This window comes from Mytilus edulis, chromosome 3 (assembly GCF_963676685.1).
Source record: "Mytilus edulis chromosome 3, xbMytEdul2.2, whole genome shotgun sequence".
Lineage (NCBI taxonomy): Eukaryota > Metazoa > Mollusca > Bivalvia > Mytilida > Mytilidae > Mytilus > Mytilus edulis.
The window spans coordinates 73,226,563-73,246,452 of NC_092346.1; the positions used below are offsets into that span (position 1 = coordinate 73,226,563).

Below are 19,890 nucleotides of genomic sequence, written 5' to 3' on the forward strand. Positions count from 1 at the left end.
GATTCGTTGCATTTTTAATTTTTCACTCTTTGTAAAAATAAATATAACACAAATTAGTCCAACTATAAAATAACTTATTACAACTTGAATAGATTTGAACACCATGTCCCGCCATGAAGCTGTTCTTTTCGTTGCCATAAAAACGTATTACACATCTATTATATGCCAAACTACTGACTTTTAAATATAATAATACCAAATTAATATCAAGGTCACACTATTCCGTTAATATTCATCGAAAACGAAAACCACACAAAAATTTATAATCGGATTAATCCATGATCAGGGTTTTCCTCAAAAGATATTGTAAAATGTATTTGTTGAAAAAAATATTAAAGCTGTTATAACCACGTCTGCTGTGTTCAACACCTCAATTGTAACTCGATCGCAGCATACATATTTATTTATAAAATAAATATACTAGTATGCGGAAAACCTGATAATCGACACATATTGTCTACCAACTTTAAAAATCATTTGTTATTCAATAAATCTTAAAATATTCTGTGATGAATTTGCATAGTGATATCAAATCTCTACAACAATCAACTTAAACCTGAGAACTTATTTATGGAATCAATGTTTTAAATATATTATCATTCTATGTACCTAAATTTGATCGCAAGAATTTTGTGAAAAGAGTCGTTGGTTGATAACAAAAAGTTAAGCCGATGAACTATGAAATCGAATTAACCCTCCATTGGAGTTATATTTTACAATTGAGTCTAGTTTCATTGTGATACAATTGTAACTGTGCTTTAATACGTCTGTCGTAAAGCATTGAACTATGAATCAAGATTAAACACAATACTCTATAGACTGCTATGTTGGCAAACGATTCTCTTGGGTAGTTACATTGTGCTCTCTATACCAAACCACTTAGTATCTGTATATCAGAAACATAAATCAAATATTTTAACATGGAACGGACTTGTAAATGGACGGATACGCAAATAGAGACAGAACACGCATATTGCTTGACATGGCGGGACATTTAATACTGTGGATTTTTTTTCAAGAGTACCAATGTTCGTGGATTGAGGAAAGCTCACAATTTCGTGGATAATCGATTTCGTAATTTTTCAAAAGTTTGCATACAAGCCTATTGAAAAAATAGATTTGTTGAAAATTAAACTATATGGTTCACCTCACCCGTTTCTTTGAAATCCACGAAATTTAATATCCCACGAATAATGAAACCACAGTAATACATCTACTTTAGTTTTCCCAACCAATGAAAATTGACGGTACTTGTACGATGTTGCTTGAGTTTCTTTTCTGTATAGTTAAAAAGGAAAGGAACACGTTGTTTGTGGTCGGATGATTCCATGATATTATGATCGTTGGTCGCAGTGCACTTAGACTGACTTGATGATAATGTACATGCTGACACATCAGCTTTAGGCTGACTTGATATTAATGTACATGATGACACAGCGGTTTTAGTCTGACTTGGTGAAAATGTACATGATGACACAGCGGTTTTAGTCTGACTTGGTAAAATTGTACATGATGATGCAGCGGATTTAGTCTGACTTGGTAAAAATGTACATGATGACACAGCGGTTTTAGTCTGACTTGGTGAAAATGTACATGATGACACAGCGGTTTTAGTCTGACTTGATAAAAATGTACATGATGATGCAGCGGATTTAGTCTCATTTGATGATAGTGTATATCCTGACACAGGTGTTTTAGTATGAATTGCTGACACACCGATTTTACTGTCTAAAATGTCTGTATCTGATTCTAAATTAAAATCATTAACATCACTAACTAAAGTAGTAGAACCTAAATCGTATTCTTCTCTCTCGGTTTTGATATTACAAATGGTGGTATCCATGGTATTTACAGAACCGCCCTTTTCTGTATATGTTCTGTTTACATCTATACCTAGAGGAGAATACACACTCTCAACGTCACTTAAAGCTATATTCATTTTCTCTGAATATCCACTGTCTGTATCACTTAAAAATTTACCACGAGGTGAAAATGCATAACTATGACTTCCTCGTGGTGAATTAAAAGTACTACTAGATTCAATTGAGGAACCGACACTTTTTATTTGAGTTGAAAAGGGATCACTCTCTATATAAGGATGTGGAGATAGAATCAACATATCTTTTTCATTTGAAGAACAATTGCTAACAAAATCTCGTTGTTCAGTTTGTTGATCAACAAAAGAATGCACAGAAGGACCATTTCCAATAAAATGACCACTGTTTTGGGGAATTTTAGTGGCAAGGCCATATCCTCCGTCATCCGGGTCTCGTTTGATTCTTTTTAATGGCACCATTTCATTGTCATGTTCTTGTAACAAGGAAGTATCTTCGATATATCGAGGTGATTTACCTATTGAAGCGGACACTTTACCCATTCGGTTATCAATCTCTTTTGATACATCACGGGCATGAATTTTATTTTTCTTAAAATGTATTAAAATGTGGTCTTCTAATTCTTTCTCTTTTACAAACTTTTTATCGCATATATCACACTGATGTTCTGTAGAAAAATCAGTATTAATAAAAGTTCGTCTATCGACATCGCTGGTCAACGAGACTGTTTCATTAAAGTGATAGTCGGGTATGAAAGAATCACGTGCAGGACTATATGTCGTGCCCTCCTTTTCTGATTCCGATGTATCACATGTAGAACTGGTCATGTGATCAATTCTCACGTGTTCTTCTAATTGTTTTAGTTGAGAAAAAGATTTACCACATGCTTGACAGCAACAAGTTGTAATATTTGAATGAATCAAAAGATGGCACTTTAAACGTTTAAATTTTGCAAACTTCTCCCCACAAAATGAGCAATCATATATAGTTTTCTTCCTTCTAAACTTGTTAATCATTTCTCTCTCTGAATGTCTGAGAAAATGTGATTGGAGATCTTTTGAGGTTCTAAACGTGTCACAACAAAGATCGCATTCAAACACTTGACGATTTTCACTTTCTGACAATTCCTCAACATTGCTGATTTTTTTCCTGAAATTACTGGCATTTTCGTTCAAGTGAATTTGTTCGTGATCTAATAGAATATTTTTACACAGAAAAATTTCGCCACATATGCCACAGGCATAAGGACCTCCCGTGTGGTAATTATACTGTTTTGAAAACGATTTACCACCCCCATATTCAAGTTTGCAAATCGTACACGTGCAAGGTGCATCACCTTGATGTCGAATCAAAGTTTTCGCCATATTGTTTCCTGCAGAACACAGTTTTCTGAATTTATGAGATTCATGCAATTTCGGAATGGCAGATACGTGACCTGGCAAATTTGAATTTAGCTGCATATTTGTATGAGTTGATTCATGTTCCTTTAAATGGCGTTCGTGGTTAAATCCAGCCCCACATGCTTTACACTTGTAAGGATATATCCCTATATGAGTCAGAATATGTTGCTCCAGAAGGTTGTCAAACAAAAATTCTTCTCCGCAAACAACACACGTGTAAGGATTCTTCGATTCATGAGTTTTTATATGAGTATGTAATGATTTTTCCGTCAGAAACCTTGCATCACAAACATGGCACTGATGATAAAAAATTTCTGCATGTGTCTTCATATGTTCTAATAGAAACATATTATTAACAAACTTTTTCCCGCAATTATTACATTTATGTTCCGATTCTGCTATAACATGTGTTTTCAAATGTTCCTGAAGTTCGTGTTTCCATCGAAATTGTAATTTGCATATTTGACAAGTGTTTATGACGAGGACGCTGTTGTGTAGCGTTTCATAGTGAACATTGAGGTAATGTTCTGACCAAAATTTTTGTCCACATCTTGCACACTCATAATTCTTTTCTGAAGGATGTGTTCTAGAATGTCGTATCAGAATGTCATATGATCGAAACCTTTTATTGCATACATCACATTTAAAAGATTTGTTGGCTGATGGGTTAAATTTGATCGTCCGTTTGAAGTTAAGCGGCAACATGGCCGTTTCTTGGTAACTGTCATCGGAATCAGTAGTTTCTTCGTGATCTTGTTCTTCACGATGGATTGTTTTAATTCTGTTTGCTTTTGATTGACAAACTTTACAGCTACATCGTTTCTTTATTTTATCCTTACATGTACCAAGATTATACATTGTTCCTGAATGTTTCGGTTGTATTCTCTCTAAACTCGTATCAGATCCGTCAGAAAGTGTAAACGGTTCTTCTTTCACAAGAACAGGTATATCCTCATTACTGTCGTTGAGATGTTTGTCTGTTTGGTTTCTTGATTTGAGTTCTGTGTCAGATAAATCACTTGTTTTAGAATCTTCGTCTGTATTACCATTACAAAGTTTATTTGCTATTAACTCGTTGAATGTGTTTTCGTCCAGATCTTGTAGTTTTGTTTTCATAGCTGTCTGAAGACCTGAAAATAAAAAAAGATAGGTCATAAAATGCATGACATGACTAAAATGTTAATCCAATTTTTTTCAGACATGCATAATAAGAAAAGTTGGTATAATTCAATGACTTCATTATCAAATATATAAACATATAATTAATTTTTATTATAGATAAATCTCAAATTCTTACTATGAAATATAGTTTTAAAGGTTGCATTTCTGTAAATATTGACAATGCAATTTCCCATAGGAACTCCTTTTACGGCTAAAACTGTACCACTTTTACTATGAAGTTTTGAAAAAAATCTTATCCTAGAATTGAAAGTTCATATGCACCACAATTATTTTTCAAAGGTCAAAATATAGGGCTGTGCGGCATATTTTCAACGTTTATATGCCCTGAACTTCTCAGAGTTTAAACTTACACTAATTTTCTTAACTACCCCTACCTCGAATGAAAGGTTACCACAGATTTCAATGTAAACAATATGCACGTGTTTATTTACTGGTAACATTCCCAAGTTCTGTCTCTGCGATATGGAACACAGAGAGCATAACTGGGAACCAGTATGTAAACAAAATGAATTGTCTATGAATATTCAATTACTCCCCAAAAGAGGCGTGTTTTGAGAAACAGCTGTATTTACAAAAGGCAACCTATAAGGATTATTTTCAATTTGAATAGATTAAAATGAAAGAATAATCAAATCAGTTGTGGTATTAATCTTAAAACGATGGCAGGAGATATATATGTTAGTTGGAAATAAACTCATCAATTGAATTAGAATCAATTACAGGCAGAGTATTCAATAAGTAGACATATTTTCTATTTAGTTATTGTTTTACGAAATTTAGCTATTATCCAACATATGATATTGGTCAAAAATCATAATTTGAACCTTCTCCAAAAAATTTGACAACACTTAGCTGAATATTTCAACAAACGGTTCTACATTAAAAAAATGAATAAACATCCGAAGTATTTTTTGTCTTTCAAATTCGGTTCTTGACAAACATGCATTCATTTCAGGTTCAAAAATATCCATTTGATTTGTTGTTAATTTTTTTTTATTTAAAGCTTACGAAAAGAGATTCTTAATAAAAAAAAAAACCGTAAAAAAGTTTAATTTCAAACGAATAAAACATTTTCCAAATAAATCTACCCGGGTGCCTAGCATTGGTTTAAGTCAAAGTATCGGTTCACATAGCTATACTTACGCTTATTAATCCGAAGTTAAATTATTGACCAACAATTCATTAAAATAAGTAAAATAATATTTACAAATGGAATTTGTGATGATAAATCATTAATAAGAATCTGCTTAGCGTTATATAAATACATATATCATAAGTTAACATTATTTACAAAAGATATAAGAAGATTTGGTATGAGTGTTTATGAGACAACTCTCCATCCAAGTCACAATGTTTAAAAGTAAATTATAAAAGGTCAAAGTACGATCTTCAACACGAAGCCTTGGATCACACCGAACAGCAAGCTACAAAAGCCCCCCAAAAAGACCAACTTGTAAAACCATTCAAACAGAAAAACCCGTGAACGGTCTAATCTACATGTATATATAAAAAAAAACGAGAAACACTTATGATCCACATCAATACTGAATATCAAGTTCCTGACTATCACTTAACTTACACTGCAAATGTTTGCACCTGTCCTAAGTCAGGAATCTGATGTACAGTAGTTGTCGTTTGTTTATGTAATATATACGTGTTTCTCGTTTCTCGTTTTGTTTATATAGATTAGACCGTTGGTTTTCCCGTTTGAATGGCTTTACACTATTAATTTTGGGGCCCTTTATAGCTTGTTGTTCGGTGTGAGCCAAGGCTCCGTGTTGAAGGCCGTACTTTGACCTGTAATGGTTTACTTTTTAAATTGTTATTTGTATGGAGAGTTGTCTCATTGGCACTCACACCACATCTTCCTATATCTACTAACAGTATTACATAACCAGTTCTGAACATGTTTTTGGAAATTATTTAATCATGAAACTTCAAAGTGTTAGGTGACTCTATTCCTATAATGAAATGTTACACGAAGTCATTGTTTTCAACAGACATCGGAAGTTTAACCATTAAAAAAGTAATAATATTCATCATCAAAGCATCTACACTGTGTAAGAACTTATTATCCTCGAAGTTATGTATATCCCTGCATCAAACACAGATGGTAAATAGAAAGAAAAGTAAACTGTCATCTCAACATGAACAGTAAAGGTAAAAATAATATTATTGTTCACTTTTTTTGCAACCGACACTTGAAAAATGATTGAATATTGCAGACAAAAACAAACAAACTTTACACACTACATGCATATATTGTCCGGATTAACCATTAATGTAGCTCTATACAGGGGGTGGATTCTTGGCTCACTCTAAACCACATGCACATCTTAATATCATTCTATTATACATTACATTTTGATATTTTATTACTTATAGCATCAGAGCTACCAACAAAAACTTAAAGTTGAGCAAGGAATCATGAAAATAAGGTCACGGTCAGATGAACCTGCCTGAGAGTAATTATACCTAGAAATCATTCCATACCGCAAATATAGTTAATCTATTGCTTATTGTCAGAATAACTAGTATGCACGCAAAAAAGTAACTTCCGATTACCAATGAAAAGAAGTTCTAGGTCACATGAACCCTGCAAAACATATATGAAACCTTAAAATTACAAACATTTATAAGCTAAATATAGATGAAGTATTGCTTAAAGTATCTGTTATGTGGACATCATCTCGAAAACTCGACGTTGACCAATGCTGAAATAGTCCGATGAATGCTGCTAAACGGACATTTTTATATTACAAATAATCCATACACAACGAAAGCTTAACATTGATCCATGCGAAAGATTAATTTTTTTGTAGTAATCGAAACAGATATGACATCTTCGTGTGTTATTTTATTACTACCCTTCCATTACAAAATGTACTTTTCGATATCTTGTTATCTTTATCGTTTTCATGTTCAGATTTGTTATAACTTGATGCATTCATTGAAGTCTGTCAAAATATTATTTACAAAATTAATGTAATAAAATAAGAAAACTAGCGAAATGTTGTTTTAATAGATTTTAATTTATACAGACAGACGTATGGAGTTCGATGAAATGTGTAAAAGAAGACACAATAATTAATACATGTAATACGAAACTAAAAAAACCTCATATCACAGTAATAACGTGTCCTTTCAAACGTAACGAAACTTTTACTACACCTTTTTTTAAATACTTTTTACCTCGTTTTATTGACTTTTTACTTAGTTTTTATTGACTTGACCACGTGAATGTTTAAAACATTTAACATTTAACTTATATTGCAGCAATTAAATCTTCAATTGAAAAGACGAAGCTTTGTTAAATGTGGTTAAAACTATGTTTGCTCTCTTGCTTTTTAAGTTTAATGGTTGGTTGGTTGGTTATTTTGTTCTTACTTCTACAGTCTTACAGTATTTAGGTTCATTCAGTTCTTTGATCATGTTGATTAATACACATGTTTTTCATAATCATGCATAACATTGAGAATGGAAATTGGGAATGTATTCAAAGACAACAACCTGACCAAAGAGGAGTAGAAAACAATCCAAGGACACAAATGTGTCTTCAACTCAGCCCCGGAGCGGGCTTCAGCTGGCCCCTCATGAAAAAGTGTACTAGTTCAATAGTTCAAGGAAAATGGACGACCTCCTAAACTCCGAAAAATACAACTGAATTAAAAAAACAAACAAAATAAAACAACAACATACAAGACTTACAAAGTCCAAAGGATCATAACTTGGGACAGGCGCAACAATGCGGCGGGGTTAAACATGTATTGTGAGACAAAACCCTCCCATATACCTATGAATAATAAACATTACACAGCAACACGCACAGCAAAAGTTCAGTTAAAAAGAAGTCCGATGTTAGAAGAAGCTTAATTATATGACAATGATACATACATTAACAAAGGACCTCAAGCACTTATTGGCATGCCAGCTCCATACATCAACTAAACTTATTAAAAGAATATGCCTTCATCATATGAAAATTAAGCACAATATTCCCTGTCGATATGGGTTTAGTTTCATACAATCATAAAATATATGAGAGGAACATTACCCGTATCATGTCAATGACTGATTTTAGAATAAATGTGTTTAATTTCCGATACATATATCCAACGCATAACAGAATTATAGACAATTTGTAAAACTCTAAGCACCGTATTCAGCAGGTTTTGTTTGTTACCCTCCTTTTTCAAAGCTGTATTATACATTAATCAATTAGCCTTCCTTATAAAAAAAACCTTTTAGACACGCCTTTTATTATGAAATACAAGTCGAGAGTCGATTTATCTTGGTGGAACAACAGAAAAATCTATAATTCCTGGTCGCCATTGAATTGAGAAGTCATAGACAAGTTTAAAAATAAAGAATTAATATCGCTTCATGTTATTGTCGATGACATTTTTCAATAAAATATTACATGTACTTACATGGCAGCATTTTTAGTTAGAAGTTTTTCAAAGTCCTTACAACACATACAGTGTATAATCATAATTATGGTGAAATATTTATTTAAAAATGGCATTTCATAAAGTTTGATTCCAGTGAACCATATCGAACACGGTTTAGATTTTACTACATGTTTGAAGATAAACATACTGATTGTATTATTAAATCCTTCTATTGATTATCATATTACGATGTCACGTCAAAGGTTTCTTTTGAACACTCGGGTAGTACGGCATTTTACGCATCGTTGAACAATATCACCTTTGTTTTATTTGAAGTAAACATTGGTGTACTAGAACCAATGAATTCGAGCAAGGTTGCTTTGATTAGAAGGTCATAGAATATAAGTTGGTTTGAAGTAGTAATTATAAATGGTAGCCATAATCTGTAACAATATTTCCATTGGAAGAGCAGTATTCGTACAGGGACAGATATTATAGCATTGTTTATAACAAAAGGAATAGGGGCAATTAATAAGGCCTGGTTTTGGCACAAGAAAATAAAATGTTTGATATCTATTTCAAATTGGCACATTATGTTTAGAAATGCAAAGGATCAAGAAATATAATTGAAAAACATCACAATTACGTCATAATATGTACTAATTTCACAAAAACGATGAAATTACAGAATATATGCAGTTTTCTATCTTTATTTCCATTGAGGAAACATCGTGCGCAGGCAAGAAACAACAAAATAATTCAACAGAAGCTTTATTATAAGTATTGAAATAATCTCACCAAATATAAAGTTGTTTCTTGTGTGCGCATATACTTTTTCAATCTAATATATAATACTTAAAATTTGATGAAAATGAAGGAAATCACGAAATTTAACAAAATATGCAAATTAAGTCATGATTTGTTTTCATGGTCACTTGTTCAATGTCAAGTTTGTTTTGATTTTCTAAATACCTTGTACCTTAGTCAAGTTTTCAGTAATTTAAAAAAATTGAATGTATGATAACTTTTAAATTTGCAGTAATTTTTAAGCCAAATACGGGACTTATTGCACCTACTCTTTTCTTTATGATCCTCTGTTGTTAGGAGCGCATATAGTTTACAACTAAAGCTTTGGATTAGTATTGGTACCAGCACCCATTTTTTTATAATGATTGCTGTTAATAAGTAGTCCGTACTATAATAAGGGATATAGTTTACTGTGGTTGCTGATTTGCCATGCGTTCTAAAGGAAAACAATAAGGCTTGAAGACGATAGATAGCAAAGAGACAAAGATACTTCATTTTTTTCTCTCTATTTCATCAATGTCTGGATTCAACAACAAAACAAAGGACGAGGAATATCCCTTTGATTTTTTTTTATCGAATTATCCCACTGTATGTGAAATTCTTCAATATTCAGTATAATTGGTTAAACATTTCCTGTTTTATTGAATCTTAACTAGGCGAATATTTGTTTTTCTAACAATGAATGGAAGGTATTTTAGTCAAACTTACAAAAGGACAAAAGCACTCATACAACGTTTTAAACAGATTTTAACAACTGTTAAAAATAAATAGAAAATGATCGAAATATGTTTCAAGCTAGTTATTGTGAAACCAAATCACTTCTTTTAAATTTTTGCCATATCTAATTGCTTTTTAACTGCACAGTAAACTTTAAAAATGAAGGATAAGGTGAAGGCAGTTTATTAAAAAAAACATTCAAATGTAATCAGTTGTGCGTGAGATTGATTTTGTTTGTAAGGTTTTATGACCACAAAACCTCGGAAATTTTGTTGAACAAGAAAGAAATAATGTGCGAGAGAGGAATTATGTTGGTAAAATGGGTGGTATAACGAAAACGCCTAAATGACAAAGAAGAGGGGGGGCAAGGGGGGTCCCAATAACAGCAAAACAGCAAATTGATTTGGCTCATAACAGATAACAAGGAATTAAAATGGACAAAAACAGATAACAGTAAATGAAATATTAAAATAATATGGTCTTTGACAAATCAGTATTTCTTATTACGGATATAATCCTTTGTAATGCATTCCATTTTCTATGACTATGTTTTTAGTACTAATTCATGTATCTAGAATGTGTTTAAATTACTACCCAATATATTATAATATTTTTTATACGCTCGATAACGGAACGTATTATAGTATACTGTTGTCCGTCTGTTGTCAACACGTCGGATATTAACTCAAAAACTCTTCAACCAATTTGCATTACACTTTGGGAAATTGTTTATATCTATTGACGTCACCTCCCTTTTTTTTTTTTTTTTTTATAAATTTTAGATTTTAAGTTTCTGGTTTTTATTCAATTAAATTGGTGGTTTTTTCAGTTTTCTGATAATATCTCAAAAATGCTTTCACAAAGCAAGGAAATTTGGTGAATTGTTTATATCTATTAACATGAGGTCACTTTCAATTTATATAAATTTTAGATTTTACGTTTCCGAGTTAACGGGTTTTATTATTTAAACTGAAGGGGGGATTTTCCAGTTTTCAGACATTAACACAAAAATGTTTTCAGCAGTTCTCATGAAACTTTGCTGAAATGTTTATATCTATTGTTGTAAACTCCCTTTCGATTTTTATTAATTTTAGATTTTATGTTATTGAGATAAGGGGTTTTATTCATTAGAAAAAGGTGGTATTATCTCGTTTTCAAAAATAACTTAAAAATGCTTTCAGCAGTTCTCATGAAACGTTGGTCACGTTATTGTTTATATATATTGACTGAAGCTCCCTTTGTTGCTAATAAAAAAAAATGACCTAAAAGAGTTTGAATATTCTGACTTTTTCTAAATGACCATCTAATGAGGTGTGTGAATTTTTCTTAATAAGACTATGATGCAAAGTGGTATATAGGGTAGAAAAATCAAAAGCACCAATTATAAGCATGCAATTTATCAAGTACTTCGAACGGATTTTGACACTCCAAAAGCAATTTATTCCACTATTTTCAAAGGCCTTAATTTGAACAATTTTTTATCAGGTTTTTGATTGTACCAAGTGTACTAGTAAATATAATACATAGTTTAGTAGGGAAACAATGACTTGAAACGAAATAAATCTTTGTTTGTAATGAGTTATGTGCAGCTTCGGACCCAAGTACATGGTTGGAACTTTCATTGTACAATGCATTAGGTTCTGCTTTGAAAAGAATCAGAGCTGAGTCTATGTACCATATTGTATAAAAGGTTAAGTGGTTGGTAGGACCTAGTCCTTAATTGAGATCCTTGTCAGATATTCCTGGCCATATGTTTTCCTTTTTGTTTTTTGTTTTAATTTAATATGTTCGTCGAGGAAACAAGGAACATTATTCTCATACAAAAAAATAAGATAATTCTAAATACATATTCATAAAAAAAAAATGGAATTTATTACAATGGATAATCACAAGATATACTTGAATTGTCCTGGACCTCACTTCTGTGATGGGTATGTTAATGGAATCCTTCTCTGAATACGGGACAAACATATTAGTAGTGGTAGACCGGAATGTCCAATGATCTTCAATTTATACCGAATATTGACTGTCAAACAAAAATGCTAACATTCCAATTTTCAATAACAGTTAACAGCAAATACATTATCACAATAACAGATAACAAAAAATCTAAAAGCCCAATAACAGCTAACAAAGAATAAGACAATAACAGCTAACAGCAAATATATTTTCAAAATAACAGATAACAAAGAATTAAATTGCCCAATAACAGCATAACAGTTAAACCCCTTGCCCCCCCTCAAAGAAGTTATCCGAAGTTTCATTGAACGGGAAAATTAAGTTGTTAACTCTAAACACATACAATAACATGTGATCCTTTAAAAAAACAGGAAACAGCGTGTTTTCGTCAACAAATGTGGTAGATAAAATGAAAAGATGAAAAAGTATATGCCAACCAAATATTAATGTGGATATGATACTTGTAATGTGTCAACCCAAATATTAATTCAATTTTGACAAACTTTTTAGGACGTCAGTAAAGTATTTAATTTTAATGATTATTTCAAGTATCACTGTACTATAGATCCAACCATTGGTAGTCATATAAGCTCATCTTTATAATAGACATGGTTTCAATTGTTCATGGAAGATATTTAGTTTACTATAAGAACTAACTGCAAATATTAAGCTCTCATGCATGTCATTTTAAATACTTGGGGTATTATAAATAGTAACGTCATTCAAATTTTATTTCAGTAATGCTATTCCTGTCTTCACATAAAAAGAAGATGTTTTATGGCGCCAGAAAACATAAAAGTATAAATAAATTTGGTGTATTTACTGTTTTCTGATTGGTTAAAAGTATTAGTTTTATTTTCAATGTTGTCAATTTTTATGGCGACACGCCCACTCTGACGTTGTGTATTCATACGCCAACATGTGTGTACGTTGTTATTGTTAATATAAATAATATAAAAAGTTCTTTGAGCCTTATTTTTGATAGAAATTTATTTATAATGAATGGCAATAATTTATTTTGAATTTATTGACCCATAAAATTAATTTTTGACTCTTCGCATTTTACATAATCCGCTTCGCGGATTATTGAATGTGAAGCGTCAAAAATTAATTTTATGGGTCAATAAATTCAAAATAAAAAATAGCCATTCATTAAATAGAAGTAAAAAGATATGCTGAGTGCCAATGAGACACAATCGGGGAAAAGTTTATGGGAATGCCTCAATTCCTACAAACGAAAACAAATTCGTGGTTATCTGTGTCATTGTAGGAAACACAAGCTCAAATCAGTTACGAGATATCTGCGCAACAGAATTAGTCGATTTCGCACTTAAAACAATTTTTAGTTTTTTAATTAAATTTTGTAAAGACCAAATATGATAGAGGTTAACAAATGTATGTACAAAATTGTGAATGATAACTAACAGACCAGTGTCCTATGAATGTCTTTACAATAATTAATTTATGTGTAATACTATAGTATGTGTTGTGCGTAAAAGTCATCATACTTTCATCAATTTATTTTTGTTCATAGATAAAAAAAAAAAAAAAAAAAAAAAGAAGATGTGGCATGATTGCCAATGAGAGAACTCTCAACATGAGACGAAATGACTTAGAAACTAACAACAGTATAGGGCATCATATGGCCTTTAACAATGAGCAAAACCCATGCTGCAAAGTCAGGTATAAAAGACACATACATGACAAATAAAAAACGATGCAAACGAGAAAACTTACATAGTTATTCGTTAACTACAAAATAATGAATTGAAATATTACAGTAAAACAATTCTTACAGCTGTCATGTTATAGTATATCTTATATTCTCTTGAACGTCGACACCTGTATATGTAACACATGACAATTATATTGGTTTTGTCTCATACCTTATCTTCTTATTTTTCTATCTTTGTATAGCATACACTTGTTTACTCGATTTAACATACAGAGCAATGGGAATTTGTTTTCTCACGAGTTTCACAAATAGTCTGAAGAAGGAGGCGTATGGACCAGAGTATAGGAGCTGGAAATCCGCCACACATGACTAACTTTGAAAGCTCTGCAAATTTGATTTAAAGTTATACACATTAGTTTTCTCGATGACATTTTTACATTTCGCTTCAATGTCGGTTTCTATTAACGCTTACCATACAATAGGGGTTTTGTATATAATGTTGTAGGCAGTTAGTCAGTCTTTATTGTTGCCTACATAGTTTTTTTTGTTCGTTCAATGTTGAAGGCAGATAGGCAGTCTTTATAGTTGCCTACATACTAGTAGTTGTTTTGTTCCATGTTGAAGACAGTTAGGCAGTCTTTATTGTTGTCTACATACTAGTAGTTTTTTTGTTCAATGTTGTAGGCGGTTATGCAGTCTTTATACCTGCCATTATAGTTGCTTACATTTGCGTTATATGGGATCTTGTGGACAGTTGTCTAAGTTGCAATCGCACTTGATGTCATTATTTTTAAGTTATTTGTTATAACACAAAACACACACACGTAATTGAATCTTACAGTAAGAAAACGATAAGATAAGAAACTTTTGGTGTTGGTACCTGCCTTCTGTGAATTTAAAGCAACGCGTTACAATAATTCGTAGTTGGTAGATGCACAGATAAACAAAGCATGAAAACACTTATTCCACATTTTGTATCAGTATAATAAAAAACACAATTGTCAAGGACAAGATTGATACAGCCATTTTCAAAACCAACGGAACCCGCATCGATATTCATTAAGATTATATTAAGATCGTAGTCCACAAGCAGTCCATTACATTCAGCTAAAGTGTTTATTTCTTGCAATACAATGCAGGCAAAGGGTTGTACATAAAATACATAAAATGAATACTTACCATGTTGAGTTTCCATTTGTAAAACAACAGACTTATATACTTATGACAATGGTGTAAGTAATACAGGTGTCACAATAACATATTGCTACAGTATATATAATATATATATTATTGAATATCTTCACTTCTATTGATTAAAGTACATTGTATAGGAGATGACCTATCAGAATGATATAAACCATCATGAAATCTTCCGTATAATTATAAATGTAAAATGTGTAAACAACATAAGCATTTAAAAGAACGGTATAAAGTAAAGTATTTGATTTAGTTAAACACAAATATAAATTGGTATATTTTCGGATAAAAATATCTAAATATATATTGCTATTTGTATTTTATTTACTTTTGACCAAAAATAGTAATAATATTCTTCAAGCCTTTATCAACTGATTATCACAGCTTGTTCTTATGCTAAGCAGTTTCAACAGTGCAACAATAGGTTCTTTTGTACACACATATATAAAAAAGAAGATGTGGTATGATTGCCAATGAGACAACTGTCCACAAAAGACAAAAATGACACAGACATTAACAACTATAGATCACCGTACGGCCTTCAACAATGAGCAAAGCCCATATCGCATAGTCAGCTATAAAAGGCCCCGATAAGACAATGTAAAACAATTCAAACAAGAAAACTAACGGCTTTATTTATGTAAAAAAATTAACGAAAATCAAATATGTAACACATAAACAAACGACAACCACTAAATTACAGGCTCCTGACTTGGGACAGGCACATACATAAATAATGTGGCGGGGTTAAACATGTTAGCGGGATCCCAACCCTCCCCCTAACCTGGGACAGTGGTATAACAGTACAACATAAGAACGAACTATAAAAATCAGTTGAAAAAGGACAAACATAAACGTGGACGTGGCCCGGTACTTATACATCCCGACACAAAAAGACACAATGAACAGATCTGAGAGTACTCGCAGTTATCTCGCAGTAGACGGTAGTTGTTTTGTGGTTTGAATTCTTAAACATTTTGTTATTTAGGGGTCTTTTGTAGCTTACTAACGGTATGGGCTATGCTCGTTGCTGTGATGCCGTGTAGCCGTGACCTATAGTTCCCTCACTGGCATTAACTTGGAAGCTAGCAATCCCAACAGCCACTTGGAAACAAACTAATCCCTCTTCGCACTTAGAATCTTACTATTCCCACAGGCACTTGTGAACTGACAATCCCTTTACGCACTTCAAAAACTAACTTTCTACTGTCACTTGTGAACTGATCATCCATTAAGGCACTTGTGCACTTACTACCCCTTAAGGCACTTGTGCACTAACTACCCATTAAGGCACTTGTGAAATAACAATCCCTGCATGCACTTATAATCGTATTTATCATATAGGCACGTTGGAACAACAAACCTACTCTTGGAAACTAATAATTCCTACTGGCACGTGTGAGCTAACAATCTCTAGAAGCACGCTGGAACTTACAATCCCTAAGGATAATGCACTTATCCTACAGACACTTTGGAACTAACAATCCGTACACACTCGCAAACTAGCAATCTCTACAGTCCCTTTAGTTTAACCATATTTATTCATCATCATTACAGTCCCTTTGGAACTAACAATCCCTAAAGACACGCAGGAAATTAAAAAAAAAAAACATAGGCTCTTAGGAATTTACAATACCTACTGGCACTTAAAACCAACTATCGCTTTACTCATTAGAGAACTACTCTCCTTTCACGTAGCTAGGAATTTATAATCTCTATATACGCTCTTGGGAACTAAAATATCTCTATACGCATTTGGAAACGAACAATCCCTACACGCACTTTGGAACTGGCAATCCCTACACGCATTTGGAAACTAACTTTTACTACAAGTGCTTTGAAACTAGCAATTCCTTCACGTATTTCGGAACTAATAATTCCTGCAAACACTTGGAATCTTAACAAACCCTAATATTACTCTAGTCCAAGATAAGAAAAATGGCTCACTGACTTTTCATCAATGTTGATGGACATCTGGTTACCAATAGAATAAGACAACATGTATACTATTATCATTATTAGCATGTGCGCGGTCTAGGTATATATCTACCTCTATTTCATAGTTCTATAAATAATATTGATTCAAAAAAAAAAAGTATCATGTCTGTCATAAGGTTATCGATTAATTATGCTTGAGAAGCGTTACATTGTTAATTCCTTAGGATAACGGATGCCACATGCTCATTATGAGAGTTTTGTATAGTTACAAATAAATTATTCATATTTAATTTAATGGCGGACATTTTTTTTTGTTTTAGAAAATCTAAATACTTTGTCTCCGAATTTTTATTGGTTTCAATTAACTACTTTTGGTTAATATTCTTACATGGTTATTCCATGCTATTGTGGTCACAGATAGTGCTCCTTATCACATCCTCTTCAATACATGAAATTTCAAAATAAGAATGTGGTCTATGTTTGTTGGATCACATTTGTTGTGTTTATCATTGAGCACTGACTAAATAGTAAGTACATGGTTTTGTACCTATTAATTACAGGGTTTAGTACCATAAAGCCATTAAAAGTTTCACCCTTTGTTGGACCTTGTCAGTTGTCGTTGTCTCCATGTGATCTTTGTGCAATAAATAAAAAATACGGTCTATTCACAGCCCAAGGTTTGACTTTAAAAAACCTAATTGCTGTATAGTGTTATACAATCATGTTTCCTTTATCCTATAATACACCGATCACATTTATCGCATAGTATTTAATAGAAATAATAAATGTGATTTACTCGATTTCTCTCTCAAATAAATTCAGTTAGTGTTTTGATAACAATTATTACATCAACGGTTGCCCAACCTATAATTTCACCTCAATTTGTAAAAAAAACCCAAGAGTTTTGTATTATTTGAATATGCTCTCAATAACTGTATTGAATATTTAAAAATCATAGTACATTTATATTGTATTTGCATTACCTAAAAAAGAACACGTAAAAATGTTTTACTATGGCAAAGATTATTTTAAGACATGACATGTCATATCGATATCCTTCAATGATTTATGAAGTGGTTAATGAAACAAGTGGCCTTTAGTTGATAACATGACATTATAGGCTATCTTGGTGTGAATTTTCGCGAAGAAAAACTTCATGTTTAAAATGAGGGGGGGGGGGGGGGGATACCTTTTGATGTTAACCTGTTTTGGCTCTTTTCAATGGGTTCTTCAATGTGTTGTTATCTGTTATCTGAGATAAATTTAAACTGTTAAATATTTTCAACCCAATGTGTTTACTCTTATCAGCATTTTTGCATTTGTTGTTAACTGTTTTTTCCAAAATTAAGGTGTTGTTAACATGTTAAAAGACCCCTTATTGCCCCCCCCCCTGAAATCCACATATCAACCAGCGCTTAGTCCTATTCGCCTCCTGTTGAATAGTTATATATAATGACGAAATATTGCATTTAAACAAAAAAATATTTCAGGGATCCTGTTTCCAAAATAGCGTCCATGTTATTTGAAAATAATAATTCAACTCTGCACTGTATAATAGGATATGATTTTTTTTGGGTAGGGTGTAGGGGTGTGGCGGTTTGTTGGGAGAGGGAGCTGTTCCTGGAAATCATTACTTTTATTTGAAAAAAAAGATGTATGATTTACTGATCAGAATCTGAAAATATACGCTTACGTGTATTGTAATGTGATACAATCTAAAGGTATTCAAATGTTTCCTGAATCTCATAATCTCCTTTTAGAATGTGAGTATAGACTATAACAAAGCCGTCACTTTATACTTCATCTTGTTAAGGAAGTCATATTTACTAGTCACCCGTAAAGTTAAATGAAATATTGATAGCCGACATTAAATGGCCTTTCATAAACAAGTGCATGAAACCATGAAAAGCAATATAGTATTTCAACCCTGCTATGCATGCGTGTCTTTTTCTCATGGTTACAGGTAAATATTTTTGTAATGCTTACTTTGTATGCAATTAACTTGAATTTGATTTAATGCGCAATCCAATGCGGGCTGTCATTAAAAGGAAAACTATTGCATATTATACAGATGTGTTATAAGATTCCATAACTTTGATAAGCTGACGGCAATCGAGAGGTATATCAAAATAATATTGTATGTCGCAATACAATATACATTTATTCTTACAATAACATAGTAAAACAAAAGAAAAGTTGAATTTTACTTATTATTTCATGGTTAAAGCATTAAAATGAAGTTTTTTATTTTTTAATTTATGGGATACAATGATTACTAAACGAACCATGCAGTTCTTGAAAAGAATTTCACCTGCACTATAACAGATCGATTTTTATTCCTGTTTTCAAGGGGAATCATTAAATTCTCACTACTCTAAACAGAATTTGTCAATATTTACAGTTAAACACGCAAATACATTGTACATGATAACCGATCAATCAGCAAGCTACCAGTAACGGGTAGACATAGAAATGGTATTTAAATGCCCAACTTGAAATATTAATTGTGTTCTGAGAATCATATTTCTTAAAGCCAGGTCTCTGGTTTTATCGGTGAATTGAATATAAGTAAAGAACTTACGTGTATATTGACGGGTTCTCATGGTGGAACCTTATATTGATTGCACTTTCATCCGACATCCATCCAATCACAAACAGTTTATGATTACCTGTTCTGACACACATTACAGATTCCCATTCACTCATGCAGTCAACAGTGACGATCAATTGAATTGTATAGACTATATCGCACCAAGGATATCTTTTTTAAAACAACCTTGTTTTCTATT

General features: G+C 32.1%; 1 protein-coding gene across 6 annotated transcripts in view; it reads right to left on the bottom strand.

Annotated features, from left to right (window-relative positions):
* Positions 1 to 19,890, bottom strand: part of LOC139517363 (zinc finger protein 595-like) — a 23,128-nt gene continuing 3,238 nt past the window's right edge. For 3 of the 6 annotated variants that reach the window (XM_071308327.1, XM_071308324.1, XM_071308326.1), the window contains exon 2: positions 1 to 4,365. In XM_071308327.1, coding sequence (XP_071164428.1) covers positions 1,214 to 4,351 — 3,138 coding nt within the window. In that variant the 5' untranslated portion in view covers positions 4,352 to 4,365 and the 3' untranslated portion in view covers positions 1 to 1,213. Of the gene's footprint in view, positions 4,366 to 8,847; positions 9,078 to 18,794; positions 19,025 to 19,682; positions 19,837 to 19,890 lie in introns of those variants that run through there. The other 3 variants (XM_071308322.1, XM_071308325.1, XM_071308323.1) reach the window with 3 other exon arrangements.